This window comes from Pantherophis guttatus, chromosome 4 (assembly GCF_059756535.1).
Source record: "Pantherophis guttatus breed Tessera chromosome 4, ASM5975653v1, whole genome shotgun sequence".
In the NCBI taxonomy this organism is placed as follows: domain Eukaryota; kingdom Metazoa; phylum Chordata; class Lepidosauria; order Squamata; family Colubridae; genus Pantherophis; species Pantherophis guttatus.
Genome location: NC_142066.1, coordinates 33,137,406 through 33,153,336, shown reverse-complemented (window position 1 = coordinate 33,153,336; position 15,931 = coordinate 33,137,406). Strand labels below are relative to the sequence as shown.

General features: G+C 44.7%; 1 protein-coding gene across 2 annotated transcripts; it reads left to right on the top strand.

Moving 5' to 3' along the window:
• The first annotated feature begins 1,586 nt into the window (after window positions 1–1,586).
• On the top strand, window positions 1,587–15,238 carry ELOB (elongin B). 2 transcript variants are annotated; one of them, XM_034423432.3, is made up of 4 exons: window positions 1,587–1,969; window positions 9,576–9,710; window positions 11,930–12,038; window positions 14,884–15,238. In XM_034423432.3, exons 1-4 carry the CDS (start codon window positions 1,967–1,969, stop codon window positions 14,991–14,993), a joined length of 357 nt encoding a protein of 118 aa, XP_034279323.1. In that variant the 5' UTR covers window positions 1,587–1,966; the 3' UTR covers window positions 14,994–15,238. The 2 variants fall into 2 exon arrangements, with proteins under 2 accessions (XP_034279323.1, XP_034279322.1); XM_034423431.3 differs by having other exon boundaries at window positions 1,754–1,969; window positions 14,881–15,238.
• The last annotated feature ends 693 nt before the right edge of the window (window positions 15,239–15,931 follow it).

Sequence of the window (15,931 nt, the reverse complement as noted above, 5' to 3'; positions counted from 1 at the left end):
CTCTATTGCTGTATTCTTTTATGCATATGGACTACTCAGAGGGCTGAAAAAGTTTTTTGTGACTGGTCCTCGCACTTTTGACCAGTCCTCGAACTTACGACTGCCCTCACATTTCACATTTTTGCCCTATCTTGTCACCATGGTGAAGAGAAGCAGTTGTGAAATGAGTGACACGGTTGTTAAGAATGCTACAATGGGCATAAATGATGATCAGTCATAAGTGCGAAGACCGGTCAAAAGTGCGAGGACCTGTCAGAAATCACTTTTTTCAGCCCTCTGGGTAGTCCTTTTGTGCACATGGACTACTCAGAGGGCTGAAAAAGTTATTTTTGACTGGTCCTCGCACTTTTGACCAGTCCTCAAATTTACGACTGTCCTCACATTTTACGTTTTTTGCCCTATTTTATCACCATGGTGAAGAGAAGCAGTTGTGAAATGAGTGACATGGTTGTTAAGAATGCTATATGGGCATAAATGTGAGGATGGTCATAAGTGTGAGGACCAGTCAAAAGTGTGAGGATCTGTCAGAAATGACTTTTTTCAGCCCTCTGAATAGTCCCTGTACACATAGCCATGGCCACCCGGTCACATCACCAGCTAGCCACGCCCACCCAGTCACATGACCTCCAAGCCACGCCTACAGAACCAATAGTAAAAAAATTTAGAACCCACCCCTGGTTGGGGGTCACCACAACATGAGGAACTGTATTAATGGGTCGCGGCATTAGGAAGGTTGAGAACCACTGTGCTAAATGGTAGTGGGTTCATCTCATTATGTCCTAAATGGTCATGTCCTGTTCTTAGAATTTGGGAGAGTGTAAATTTTTAATCCCATCGCTTGGAGGTATTTCTGAATAGGCTGTTCCACTTTTTATTAATGGGCACGAAATGTCTGCTGGGGGCTACTAAGAAAGACTGAGGCTGCTCTCTGTCTTTAAGAGCATGTTTCTCCATTTCTCCTTTAGGGAACTACAATATTCTGCATTTTTAATATTCCCCAAAATATTTCATTATTCTAGGAGGTGGGGGGTGGGGGGCTTCCCACAAGTTCATTTTGCTGTTTGGTTTTTTGGGAGAGGAATATACATTAAGATTACATTAAAGGGAGGTGTAATAACAAGATTTAGGAACCCCTATTTTAGGTACTCCCAATTTGTATTAAAAAAAAATTCCTAATAATTCACTGGTTTGTAATACAGCACAACTGGGGAAATGATGGGGATGTGGTTTTGTTTTTTCACGCTTAAAATCGAGGTGCCTGCTGCAAAGGCCAAAATCCTGGGTATCATGAAACTCCATTTTACAAAATGGGGTCTTCATATACAAGCCACAAATGCCCTTCTCAAAATGGCAGCCACCTTCCTACGTAATTACATATAGTAAGTACGTCGCCTAACGCTGGATTTTTGAAACGCTTTTAGTTCGGAGAGGCGTAAAACGGAAATTATCTCCTTAAGACCACTCCCACTTTATGAGGAAGCGACTTCTCGCCAAGATGTATAAAAAATTTTTTAAAGTTCTTTCTAAAAACACACACACACAAAAAAGCCAGCGAAGGCAACCTTTAACTTCCGCACTCTAACGGAAGCAACCATAGAGAGTAATGGAGTCACGAAAGAAAATGGCGGCGCTTTAGCCGCGACGACCTTCCCAAACTGGGCGAGGGTTCAAGTTAAATGGCAGCGAGCGCTTCCGTGCCGCCGACCCGTCTTTCCTTCCGGCGGCTGCTTCCGCAAACCTTTCTATATGGGCCGTCTATGGTCTTTTTTTTTTTTTTTCCCGACCGAAAGCCGTAAGGCGAGCCTCGGATGGGGCGCATGCGCCACGGTGTTCTTCCTCTCCCGCCCCCACCACCACTAAACCGGGCTGGGTTATATACCGAGATTGCAGTGCATGTTGGGAAACCGGGGGTTTTGCTGCTTTTTCCTCTCTGGGGGGGTCTTAGGCTGAGGCTGCATCTGCAGAGATGGTGAGTGCGGGAGCGGGGCCAGCCCCGAAATAGTAGCAGCGGGAACGTAAGACCCTCCTGGAATCACCGTCCTCCCTCCTTTCCCTTTTTGTTTCCCCACTGCCCTTCCGTGGGATGCTCCTCGCCGTCCCGTCCTCCCCGATCCCTTCCCGGGCTCCCGTTTCGTGGGGACGCGATCCGGGCTCCCCCCGCGCATCGTCTTTCCCGACGCCCCGAAAGGAAGCGGCTTCCTGCTAACTTTGCTCCCTTTTGGGGGTCCCCCCCTCCCCCACCTGGATGGTCTTAATCGGGTTTCCTCTGGTTCCGCCTCGCCTCGCCCCCCCCTCCTCCTCCTCCTCCCAGTCCGCTTTATCGTCCCAACAGCCCTGCCAGGTAGGCTCCCAGAAGGGTCGAGGGGCAGCCCGGACGTTTAACGCGACAAAGAAGGAGAGGTTTTCCCGGTATTGTGGGTGGCGCTGAACTGTCTGATGTTCCCATCTTGGGGACTTCCAAGACGCCGCCCTGGTTATTCCTTGCAATCGTTTTTGTTATTCCTTCGTAAATCCTCTGGTGGTTTATTTGGTAAAACGTTTGTTGGTGGGGTTTTTTTTGTTTTGTTTTGTTTAAAAGGCATCCAGAAAAGACCTCGGTTAGAAAGACTTTGATAAATTTAGCTTGGAAGGTTTAATCTCCAAGGAAGTTAAGGGAATTTCTGGATGCTTTTTTGGCAAACAGGCTGCTTTGTATTTGGGGGGGGGGGACGACAGGTGGAAGGAAAAGTAATAAAGAAAAAAAATATCTTTCAATGTGCCCACTATACCAAACTGTATCTAGTATACCAAATTGGCTCTTAACAATGTTGCAAACATAACAGCTCTAAACTTCTAGGTACTTTTACTCTCTCTGGCAGTGGTCACCAACTGGTGGTCCGTGGACCACTGGTGGTCCATGAGAAAATTATGGTGATCCACAGAAAAATAATTTGCATTTTTATATTGCACTAAATACTATTTATCTTTTTTAAAAAAAATCATATTAGTGGTCCGCAGGATTTAAAATTATCAATTTTGTGGTCCCTGAGGTCCGAAAGGTTGCTGACCCCTGCTCTAGGGCACAATATGAAAAGGCTGCGCGAAACTGGAAGTCGCCTCCAAACCATTGAACTTGGCCAAATTCTTAGTTTTGAATTTTTACCCTATCCTTCCTTTAAGATGCTCTGCAGAAGCTTTGGACTTCAACTCCCATCAACCCTTGGTGACCTGGCCCCTGGCATTGGAGAAAGTATAAACAAAAATATGTAAAAAGACAAGTGATGGGTTTAATGTTACCCTGAAATGGTCAAAGCACTATTACTGCTTCTTATCAACTCAAGCGGTTGATAAGGAAGCAGTTAAAACAATGTTTTCATAAGACGTTTAGAGGCGTATAGTTGAGTGTTAACGTTTGCAACATTGTAAGACCCAGTCTGGTGTAATCTTAAGGCATCAGGCTAGAAACGGGGAGACTGTGTATTCCAGTCCCACCTTAGTCACTAAACCAATTGGATGACCTCGGGCTGATCACTCTCTCTCAACCCTAGGAAAGGAACAATGGCAAGCTGTTTCTGGAAAAACTGCCAAGAAACCTCAGGGGTTTGTCCAAGGGGTTTCTAAGAATCGGAGACAATTGAACAGAAATAAAAATAGTCTTAATATATTTATTTTATTTATTTTATTCACATTTATGTGCCGCCCCTCTCCCGAAGGACTCGGGGCGGCTCACAACAATAAAACGACAATAACATGAAATAGAAAAATAATTCAATTAAAAACCCAACAATTAAAACTGAATTCCCAACAGATCAGGAGATTTGTTGAAAAAGCCATGTCGTCAGGTCGCCGCGGAAGGAGCGGAGGTCGGGGGCCGTCCAGAGCCCAGTGGGTAGCTCGTTCCAGAGGGTCGGTGGGTAGCTCGTTCCAGAGGGTCGGTGTGGCCACAGAGAACGCACTCACCCTGGGTGCCACCAGCCGACATTGTCTGGCCGATGGCACCCGAAGGAGGGCAGTCCTATGTGAGCGCACTGGGCGCAGGGAGGCCGGTAGGAGGTATGTATAAGAGACCCACCTAAAGTTCTCTGTGAATATTCTGTCTGAGGAAGAATTTGAACTTGGGCACTGTCATGGCCTACTTGGTACATAAACCCTAATGTCATGATTTTGGATTTGATTCAATCTGTAACCTGTCTTTCCTCACCATATTAGTTTTTGCCTATTATTTTTATAAATAACTCAAGGCAGCTAATGTATCTAATACTTCTTTATCTTACTATTTTCTTTCAACAACAACTTGTGAGTTGGACTGAAAGTGACTGGCCCAAAGTCCCCCATCTGGCCTTCATGCCTAAGGTGGTAATAGAATTCATAGTTTCTAGCCTGGTGCTTAACTATTAGACTAAAGTGGCTCTCTTCATCACATCTCATCTCTACACCCTATCTGTTTTTCCTCCTACAACAAGCCTGTGGAATAAGATGGATTGAGAGGTATTTACAAACCAAAATCAACTACACCGCTTTCCTGGCTTAGGATGGATTGAATCTGACTGTCTCCAACATCTGAACCTTAGGAGTAAATCAAAGACTTGGTTTCTGTAAAATAGGGTGATTTAAACATTAGCTATGAAAGGTTACCCTTTATGATGGAGAGAAGTTAAGTTGCCAGAATTTTTGCATTCTAAATGGGCAAGAATCTAAACTAACTTTGAGATGTTTACCACAAGTAAAAGAACTTTGGATAACTTCTGAAATGGGACTAAAAACATAAAATAATAGTTTGGGGAATCTTGCAAATGTGAAGACCAGAATTGCATTATATATGAGAACTGAACCATTGCTTTACTTTACTTTACTTTACTTTATTCAAATTTCTATACCGCCCTTCTCCTTTCGGACTCAGGGCGGTGAACAGCCAAGATAAAAACATCTATACAAAACATCACAGTTAAAAATAAAGTTAAAATAATTTATAAATTTGGCCCATAATTTAAAACTTGTCAATTAAAATCAATATTAAAATTTTAAAACTAACCCTAAAATCAAGACAGACCGGCTAACTGGAAAAAATGAGTTTTTAGGGCCCGACGAAAAATCCGAAGGTCGGAGATCACTCGTATCTCTGGGGGTAGATTGTTCCATAGGGTAGGTGCCACCACAGAGAAGGCTCTCCTCCTGGGGGTCGTCAGCCGGCATTGTCTGGCCGACGGCACCCTGAGGAGGCCCTCTCTGTGGGAGCGAACTGGCCGGTGGGAGGCTATTGGTGGCAGAAGGCGGTCCTGTAAGTACCCTGGCCCTAAGCCATGGAGCGCTTTAAAGGTGATCACCAACACCTTGAAGCGCACCCGGAAGTCCACCGGAAGCCAATGCAGCTCGCGCAGGAGAGGAGTCACATGGGAGCGCCCCGTCGCTCCCATAATCCCCCGCGCAGCCGCATTCTGCACCAGTTGGAGCCTCTGGGTGTACCCCAAGGGGAGCCCCATGTAGAGAGCGTTACAATAGTCCAGACGAGAAGTGACGAGTGCTTGAGTGACCGTGCATAGGGAGTCCCGGTCCAGAAAGGGGCACAACTGGCGTATCAGGCGAATCTGACAAAAAGCCCCCCTGGCCACGGCTGTCATATGCCCTTCTAAAGACAGCCGCGCATCCAGGAAGACACCCAAGTTGCGGGCCCTCTCCGTGGGGGCCAATGATTCGCCCCCAATAACCAGCGATGGCGTCAGCTGGCTATACCGGGACGCCGGCAGCCACAGCCACTCGGTCTTGGAAGGGTTGAGTCGAAGCCTGTTTCTCCCCATCCAGGCCCGCACGGCCTCCAGGCACTGGGACATCACTTCCAAGGCATCATTGGGATGGTCTGGGGTGGAAATGTACAGCAGAGTATCATCAGCGTACTGATGGAACTCCACCCCAAAACCACGGATGATCTCACCCAGCGGCTTCACATAAATGTTGAACAGGAGGGGCGAGAGGACCGACCCTTGCGGCACCCCACAAACAAGGCGCCTCGGGGTCGACCGCTGCCCCCCTGTCAACACGGATTGCGACCGGTCGGAGAGATAGGAGGAGAACCACCACAAAACGGTGCCCCCCACTCCCAGTCCCTCCAGCCGGCGCAACATGATACCATGGTCGATGGTATCAAAAGCCGCTGAGAGGTCTAATAGGACCAGGATAGAGGAAGAACCCCTATCCCGGGCCCTCCAGAGATCATCCACCAACGCGACCAATGCTGTTTCCGTGCTGTACCCAGGTCTGAAGCCGGACTGGAGCGGATCCAGATAGACAGCTTCATCCAGGTACTGGGGAAGCTGTCGCGCCACCACACTCTCAACAACCTTCGCAATAAAGCGAAGGTTGGAGACTGGACGATAGTTAGCCAAAACAGCCGGATCCAGGGATGGCTTCTTGAGGAGAGGCCTCACCACCGCCTCTTTCAAGGCGGCCGGCAGGACACCCTCGCTCAAAGAAGCGTTAATAATCCCCTGGAGCCAGCCTCGTGTAACCTCCCGGGAAGCCAGCACCAACCAGGAGGGACACAGGTCCAATAAACATGTGGTTGCGTTCAGCCGCCCCAAGATCCTGTCCACGTCCTCGGGAGCCACAGGATTGAACTCCTCCCAGATAACACTCTCAAGGCCTGCCTCAGTCGTCTCGTCTGAACTAACCCAGTCGGCGGCCAAGTCTTCCCGAATCTGAGTTATTTTATCATCTAGATACTGTACAAAATCCTCAGCTCGGCCCTGCAAGGGGTCCTCCCGCGCTCCCAGATGGAGGAGGGAGCGGGTCACCCTAAACAGGGCGGCTGGGCGGTTATCTGATGACGCGATAGGAGCGGCAAAATAGCTAGATTTTCCCGCTTTTATCGCCACTAGGTAGGTCTTAATATGAGACCTTACCAGTGTCAAGTCAGACTCGGAACGACTGGCCCTCCAACCGCTCTCTAGGCGTCTTTTCCGGCGCTTCATCACCCTCAGCTCCTCGGAAAACCAAGGAGCTAAGTGAGTTCGGTGCCGGGTCAGAGGCCGCAAAGGCACGACCCGGTCCAAAGCCCCGGCAGCCGCCCTATCCCAGGCGGCCACCAGGTCTTCAGCCGAGTCATGAGCTAGAGTCTCAGGAAATGGCCCAAGCTCCATCTGGAACCTATCAGGGTCCATCAGGCGCCTGGGGCAGAACCACCTGGTCGGTTCCGCCTCCCTGCGACGGGGTACGGCGGTCAGAAAGTCAAGTCGAAGGAGCGAGTGGTCAGACCATGACAAGGGTTCAATATCTACATCCCCTATATCAAGGCCACTCAACCACTGACCAGAGATAAAAACTAAGTCCAGAGTGTGTCCCCCCATATGAGTAGGGCCGTGAATTACTTGGGTCAGGTCCATGGCCGTCATGGAAGCCATGAACTCCCGAACTACCTCAGATGTCTCACCGATGGATGGCAGGTTGAAATCCCCCATGACCACAAGTCTGGGGGTATCAGCCGCCACCTCGGCTATAACATTGAGGAGTTCGGGCAGGGTCGTTGCCACGTGGCAGGGAGCCAGGTACGTGATCAACAGACCCATCTGCACCCCACGACCCCACTTCACAAAAAGGGACTCACATCCGGCTATCTGAGGTACAGTGGTCTCCCTCGGATCAAGACCTTCTTTTAAAATGACCGCCACCCCCCCCGCCCCTGCCCTGAGCTCTCGGCTGATGAAATGCACGGAAGCTTGATGGGCACATCTCCACGAGGGGAACTCCCCCCTCATGGCCCAACCAGGTCTCCGTGATACCTGCCAGGTCCGCTCCCCCCTCCTGAATAAGATCACAAATGAGGGGGGCTTTATTTACTACAGACCTGGCATTACATAACATCAGCCGGAGACTCGGGCGCTGAGATTCTAAGCAGCCTGGGGAACGGGAAGAGCTAAGGGGACCGGGGCACGCAATTGCTCGGAGATAGCAATTTACCAGATCTTTTCCAAATTAGTGCCATCTAGATATACTGGACTACAATGCCTACCATTCTGTTGTTATTCCTACTGGCTATGAATGATGGGAGTTGTCATCCAACATATCTGAAGAGTACCATGCTGAGGAAGTTTGAATTCTCTAAATCAATCTGGAAGATCTAGCATCTGTCATTCCTCTGCCAGAATGTCTTTTGTTAGATTCACAAATTGTACTAAGCCAAGGTTTGTCTAACAAAATTAATTGAGTTTGCCCAGTACACTTACCGATCAAGAGAGAATATGTTATATATTTTCTCTGGTATCTACAGAGAGGGCCTGGTAGCATTGGCTACCTGGAGTGCCTTTTGTGGTTTTAGCTAATATGCCCAGCTGCAAATCTATGTAGAGAGGAGCAACCTTGCCATAGTCATTTGTGGTCCTGGGTTCTGTCTGGAAAAAATTACAGTTGTGATACTGTGTGCAGTTTAATAGAGAGACTACCTACAATTGTAAAAACTCTCCTGAGCCTTAAAGTAGGCCATAAGAACTAGTCAGATGGTTATTAGTTGGCAAGTTATGAGAAATAGGATTGTAGTATATTGTGAAAGTAGGGTCTTTGATGGCTTCATCCTTGAGAATACCTGAAGAAGGATTATATTTACTACAGCTTCTAAATTCTGAAGTGTTAACCTGGTTGTAAATGACAGTGCTAATTTTAGTATACAATTGTTAACTACTGCTGTTTTGTTTATAGCAAATAATAATAATAATAATAATAATAATAATAATAATAATAATAATAATAATAATAATAATAATTTTATTTCTATACCGCCCTTCTCCCAAAGGACTCAGGGCGGTGTACAGCCTATTAAAACACAAGACAACATCAGTTAAAATAGTTTAAAATTATTAAATGAATTCGGCTCAAATTTAAAACCCCAGAAATTTAAAACCCAATTTAAAATTGTTATGTTGATAGACCAGCCTGGCGGAACAACAGGGTCTTGAGTGCACAACGAAACACCCGGAGGTCGGAGATTTTACGTATTTCCGGGGGCAGTTCGTTCCACAGGGCTGGGGCTCCCACAGAGAAGGCCCTCCCCCTGGGTGTCGCCAGCCGACATAACTTGGCCAATGGCACCCTGAGGAGACCCTCTCTGTGGGAGCGAACTGGCCGGTGGGAGGCTATTGGTGGCAGAAGTCAGTCTCGAAGGTACCCGGGTCCTGTGCCATGGAGCGCTTTAAAGGTGGTGACCAACACCTTGAATCGCACCCGGAAGACCACTGACCATCTCAATTGGCTGACCCCTGAAGACCTTAGAAGCAACAATAAAGTCTGAATTTAGGCCACTTTTTCAAACAGTGGACTTGTCTGTTGCTTGGCAAATCAATCTGAACAGTATAGATGTATTTTATGTATATTACATAAATGTGGATGTAGCAAACACCCGGGAATAATTCTCAATTGTTCTATAAAACTGAGGTTTTATGTACTTTGTATTTTATATTTTGGAGAATAATTGTCTATCCTACATAACAAGTTGAGGTTTTCCCACTGTATAAAACAATGCCATTATCATTATTGATAGTAGTGGCTTGTTTGGATAAAATTACGAATGCTACCGATCGCCTAATATTATGAACCGGTTTGTTGTCCAACAGGATGTTTTTCTAATGATCCGACGTCACAAGACAACTATCTTCACAGATGCCAAGGAATCCAGTACAGTGTATGAGCTGAAAAGAATTGTGGAGGGGATTCTTAAGAGGCCTCCAGAAGAACAGAGATTATACAAGGTATGGAGAGTTTATTATAGAAAGTACTATACCTTCGGGATTCTTAATAAATTATAATATTACACCAGGACCAGTGGTAGGATCCAGCCAGTTCACACCACTTCTGGAGAACCAGTTGTTAACTTTATGAGCAGTTTGGTGAACTGGTTGTTGGAAGAAATCATTAGGGCAAAGAACCGGTTGTTAAATTATTTGAATCCCACAACTGACCACGACCTGTTGTTTACTAAGTTGGTATATCAGTGCTCTCCTTGATCAGTTCAGAGGTTATATTAATTTCTTAATCTAACTGCTAATCTAATTGCTGCTCTTAGGAGATACTTCCATCTGAGATCCTACCCTGTTAGCCTTCCAGAGGGCTATGAACAGCTGGCTCTTCCCCTAAGCATTGGGTTAGATTAGGATATGAGTTGAGCTGTGAGAATAATTGGTTTTTAACCTTTTTTAATGGATTGTTGTGAGGTACCTAGAGTTGTCATACAAAACAGGTGACCATGTATATCCTGTAAATAAATAAAATATTGGGTCTTCAGCACTCAGAAATCCCACACAGCTTCAGTTGTATTTTTTAGACTCTAGAATTTCTAGGAACTCTGCCTTTTTTTCCCCCATTGCTTAGTCTGCAGCCAAATTGTAGGGAACAAATCACTCATTAGCTGATTCTGATGGTCTTTTGGAATCCCCACTATTTAAGGAAAGAGGATAGTTAGGCTTCTGGATTTTGCTGGTCCTTATCTCAGTACTGAGTGTTTGGGAATTACATCTATGGTCTGACCAGCAGCTGTATGTAGTATATCTTGGTTTTAATGTTGGAAGTAGCACTCTCAGTATCCTGATCTTCATATATTGCTTAAAAATCGTATACAGTAGACACCTGGGTATCTCTTCAGTGGAATAAATTAATAACCAGCCATCAAACAATAATCATGTAAAACATTAAGCAGTTAACAACCCATAGAGTTGTATCAGATATACTGGGGTCAGTAACCCGCAGCTCTGGAGCCACATGCGGCTCTATGGGCCCTCTGCTGCTGCTCCCTGTCTCATCATTGACTGGCCCCACCCATCACCCTCCCCTCCCAGTCACTGCTCGCCTGGCCTTGGAAATCCAAAAGATACAGAGGAGGGGGAGAGAGAGACAGAGGGGGAGGGAGACAGAGAAAGAAGGGTTTTGTGGTTCCCGGTGTTTTTTAACAACTAGTTCTCTGCCCTAATGACCAGCTGGGTAGGCGTGGCTAAGGGGAGTAATGTGACTGGGTAGGAGTGAGTGACGTGGAGTTGGCCACACCCATCCAGGTTTTGTGGCGCCTGGTGGTTTTTTTCCTGTGGGAAACGGGTCCAAATGGCTTTTTGAGTGTTTAAGATTGCAGACCCCTGAGATATACCAATGCAATTGGTTCACTAACCACTTAGTCCTTTGCCCATCTAAGAAACTATTTTTCTGTGTGCCCTAGAAAATTGGGGATTAAAGAATCCTTAGAATTAGAGCTCTAACTTCATACTTCATTTTTTTAGTAAGATCAGAAACAGAAGGAGAGAGGTAGCAAATTGTTTCCACGGAATACTGGTTTGCAAGTAGAACAGTTAGTGGGAGAAAAAAAATACAGACGCCTTACTACAGTATTCCTCAACTCAAGGCCACAATTGGGCCCAAAATTTCTGTTGTTAAGTGAGACATTTGTTAAGTGAGTTTTGCCCCATTTTACGACCTTTCTTACCACAATTGTTAAGTGAATCGCTGCAGTTGTTAAGTTAATAACCTGTATTAAGTGTTAAGTGAATCTGGCTTCCCCCTTGACTTGGCTTGTGAGAAGATTGCAAAAGGTGATCGTATGACCTTGGGACACAGCAACGGCCATAAATATGAACTCGTCGTCAAGCATCTGAATTTTGATCATGTGACCATGGAGATGCTGCAAAGGTCGTAACTGAAGAATGGTCATAAGTCACTTTTACAAGTGCTGTTGCAATTTTGAACGGTCGCTAAATGAACTGTTGTAAGTCGAGGACTAACTTATTCTATTCTTTGCCCCCCCCCAACTCTATGATAATTTGATGTGCATAAGACAGTTAAACCATATCCTATACAGAGTTTGTAGTCTCATTACCTAATTTCTTGATTTTAATTACACTTCTAAGTAGTGATTGTTCATGATTACCAGACTTTTTTTTAAAAGAGACTTCTCTTGCATCCTGGGGCAAATTACCCCATTTTCCAGGATGATCAACTGCTGGATGATAGTAAAACTCTTGGAGACTGCGGCTTCACCAGTCAGACAGCACGGCCCCAGGCCCCAGCAACAGTCGGCTTGGCCTTCAGAGCCAGTGGTGAGTGAAATTGTTGCATGCTTCTTGAAACCAAAGAAACACAACATTGCCATTGAAGATAAAGAGCCTAAGACAAGGAAGTGGTTTTTACTGATAACCTAAGGGCATTGGCCAAATTCGCCTTAGAAGAATATTCTGTGCCTGGGGTGCTCCCTTTGAAAAGACCTACTTGTAATGGTGTAATCCCACACCTAAGATGGCAGACAGACAGAAGATGGCTTCCAGAGATGGTGTTAATATTGGGTATCTGCAGCACAAGCCATGTAGAGCTTTTAGCACCTGCCATCTTAGAGCCAATCTGGTCCAAGAGTCTCTGATCACTGACTACTACAGTGGTTTCCTGAAAATAAGACCTGGTCTTATTTTCTTTTGGACCCCAAAATAAGGTCTTATTTTCGGGGGATATCTTACCTGCTTACCTTAGGATTACCTCAGCCAGGCCTCCCACGCCCCAACACCTGTCATACTGCTGCCCGACTTCTTCTGCCCCACGAGTGGGCAGGGTCTTAACTAGGGCTTATTTTTGGGGTAGGATTTATTAGGCACACATGTAAAAATCAAGCTAGGGCTTATTTTTGGGATAGGGCTTATTTTCAGGAGAACACGGTAATCATGCTGAAAATTGGCAGCACAGAAATCTTCGATTTTGCATTGAGGCAAGAAATATACACAAACTGCACTAGAAAGCCTTGAAACAGACTTAAGGTAGTTTTTAAAGTACAGGTAGTCCTCAATTTATCATCACAGTTGGGACAGGGATTTCTGTCACTGTCAATGATGTAGTCATTAAGTGAGTCATACCTGAATTGGAGTTAAGTGAGTCTGGCTTCCTCCATTGACTTTGTTCATCCCTCCTACAAAGGTTGCAGATGGCGATCACATGACCCTGGGATGCTACAATTATCATAAAGTAGTGCCAGTTGCCAATCACCTAAATTTTTATCATGTGACTTCATGGAAACTACAGTAGTCATAAATGCAAAAACCTACCCTAAATCATTTTATCAGTGCTGTTGTAAACTGCATACAGTTGTTAAGTGAATGGTTGTAAGTTGACAACTACCTATAAAATCTCTCTACTTTCCAGAAAAGGGAAAGGATCATCCCACCCATTTTTACATAATTGCTTCATTAGATGCACCCCTTTTACCCCTCATAAAAAATGCAGCTCCCAGTGGTTTAGTCCTGTTCCAGAGGCTCAAATGCTCAAAAACAGAATCCCTGTCTGTGAGATTTCATCAAAACAACAACGTGATGAATTTTAACCGGTGTCTCTCACTGTCTGTGGAGAGGTCTGTCAGTTGTGCAGGTCATGGTTGTCCCAAAGGTGCTTTTACAAGAGGCAACTAGACTTTCTGGCTTTTCCTTGAAGACATTTCACTTCTCATCCAAGAAGCTTCTTCAGTCTCACTGGATTGTAAACTGCTCAACTACAATAATATGAATTATTATAAAATGCCTTGTGCAGGGTTGCTCTTGTAAAACATTTGGAATCTTGAGATGATCCAGAATCCAGCTAACTGTAGTCACAATTGATGAGAGAGATTTTTATAAAACACCTCTCTTTATTGTTAGGATCATTTTGAAAATGTATTATTTATATCATGCCTTTATTATTATTACAAATAACTCAAGGCAGTGAATATATCCGACATATTTTCCTTCTATTTTATTGCCTATTAACTCTATTTCAAGTTTAAATCACTATTTTGAGCTCAAAATTGATTGTTGTTGACCATAGAACATTTCTGAATGGTTGGAACATCCCCTATTGAGCATGAAATTAGTCAATTCAACAGCCAAACCCACTTAACACACCAAAGGTGTGGATCATTTATTTGGCTTTATTCATACTTTTAATTGCGTGGATGTCGATGGAAACAAATCTGAAATTTTAAAAAAATCATCATGGAGTTATAGAGAATGAAAGCAAATAGGGTTGCCTCAGGAATAACAAGTATTTTTCCCTATGTATTCAGGCAAACAAAATAAAGATATATTAATAACATTACTTACACCCAAGTATCATAGAATCATCAGGGTAGTGACCTTGGAGGTCTTCTAGTCCAACCTACTGCCCAAGGCAGGAGTACTCAAATAATCTTGTGCAAATGGTTATCCAATCTTTTCTTGAAAAGCTCCAGTGTTGGATCAGCCACAAATCCAGGAGGCAAAAGCTCATCCCATTGCTTAACAATTCTCACTGCCAGGAAATTCCTCCTTATTTCCAGGTTAGATCTCCCTCTGATGAGCCGTTGCTGCTTCTCCTGTTCTCAAGTGCTATGGAGAAAGTATATCTTCACTGTAGCAGCCCTTGAAATGTTGGAATACTTCTCTGTCTTAAGCTTAACATATCTAAATGTCTATGGAGATTCTCAGTCATCCGGGTCATAGCTGTCAGTTGGATGAGAAGCAAAATGTCTTCAAAGAAAAACAAGAAAGTCCAGTTGCCTCTTGAAAAAGGACACTTAGCATATTTAGTTCCTTTAGCCATTTTTCATAGCATTTAGCCTCCAGACCCCTTATCACCTTTGTTGCTCTTGTCTGCACCCTTTCTTGGGCCTCAGCATCTTGGTCACCAGAACTGAATGGAGTATTCCAAATGTGGCTTCATCAGTGTGAATAGTATAGAAATAAAATGCTTATGTGCTTCTTCTGGTTAAGGATTAATCAGGATTAAGCAATCACTATTTGAAAAAAAAAATAGGTGTGAACTGTTTATGTACTCGAGTAGTTTGCCACCGCTTTGGATCTTCATTTTTGGTTTGGGATTTATAGTAGCCAGTGACGTAGCATAAAATAGGACCGTTCCAAGATGACACATGTCTTTCTCTCCCTTCAGAAGATGTCTTTGAGAATCTCCGCATCGATCCCTTCTCCAGCCCTCCAGAGCTCCCAGACGTGATGAAGCCCCAGGACTCTGGCAGCAGCGCTAATGAGCAAGCAGTGCAGTGAAAAAAATGAGGTTGTGGAGTTTGCTGCACAATCCATGGTATCCTTGAACCTTCTTCCCCCAGCCTAATCTGACACAGAGAAAGATATGGCGTCATCCCTTGTCTCTGACCTTGGTTTCCCTTTTAGCCTTCTTCCTCTAAGCAAGGCTACATGTCGCCCTTCTAAGCCCAACCTCACTCATCTGACAGAGCTGTTTTCACTTTGGTTTTGAAAATAATAAAAAGGTCAGCTGTTTTTTTCCCCTTCTTGTCGTGCGTTGTATGCCTGTTCAGTGAAATGGAAAGAGGGCCTTAGGACAAAGGGGAGGTGATATCATGACAATTATTCTATAAACATTACTGCAACAATTATTCTGCTCGTGTCTTTATGTCAAACTGTCTTTCCTGCTGTCTTAAAGACGACAGCTAATCTGTAATCAAATACACTATTGACACTTAAGCCAGTCCCAAAGGTGCTTTTTTTTCCAAGAGGCAACTTGACTTTCTTTGTTTTTTCTTGAAGATGTTTTGCTTCTCATCCAAGAAGTGAAACGTCTTCAAGGAAAAACAGAGTTCAGTTGCCTCTTGAAAGAAAAGGGGGGAAAGGCACCTTTGGGACAACAATCACCTGGATGACTGAGAATCAGTCTTATAAGGCAGCTTTCATCAACCTGTAACTTTCCATTGTGTTGGGATTCCATCATCTAAATTTTGTAGTCATATGAGAAAATTCACTAGGAAATGTGAATTTTTTATTGCCCATCAAGGCTAAGACAGTCTCCTCACATATTAGGTAACATTAATCCCCTTGAAATTGCTATATGTAATCACATGTCACTGCAACACCCATGCAATTAATCTGCATCTTGATAGGCAACCTGGTGCCCTCCACATGTCTTGGCTGAAGCTGATGTAGTTGACATTAAAATACTTAGAGGGTATCCAATTGCCTACCCGAGC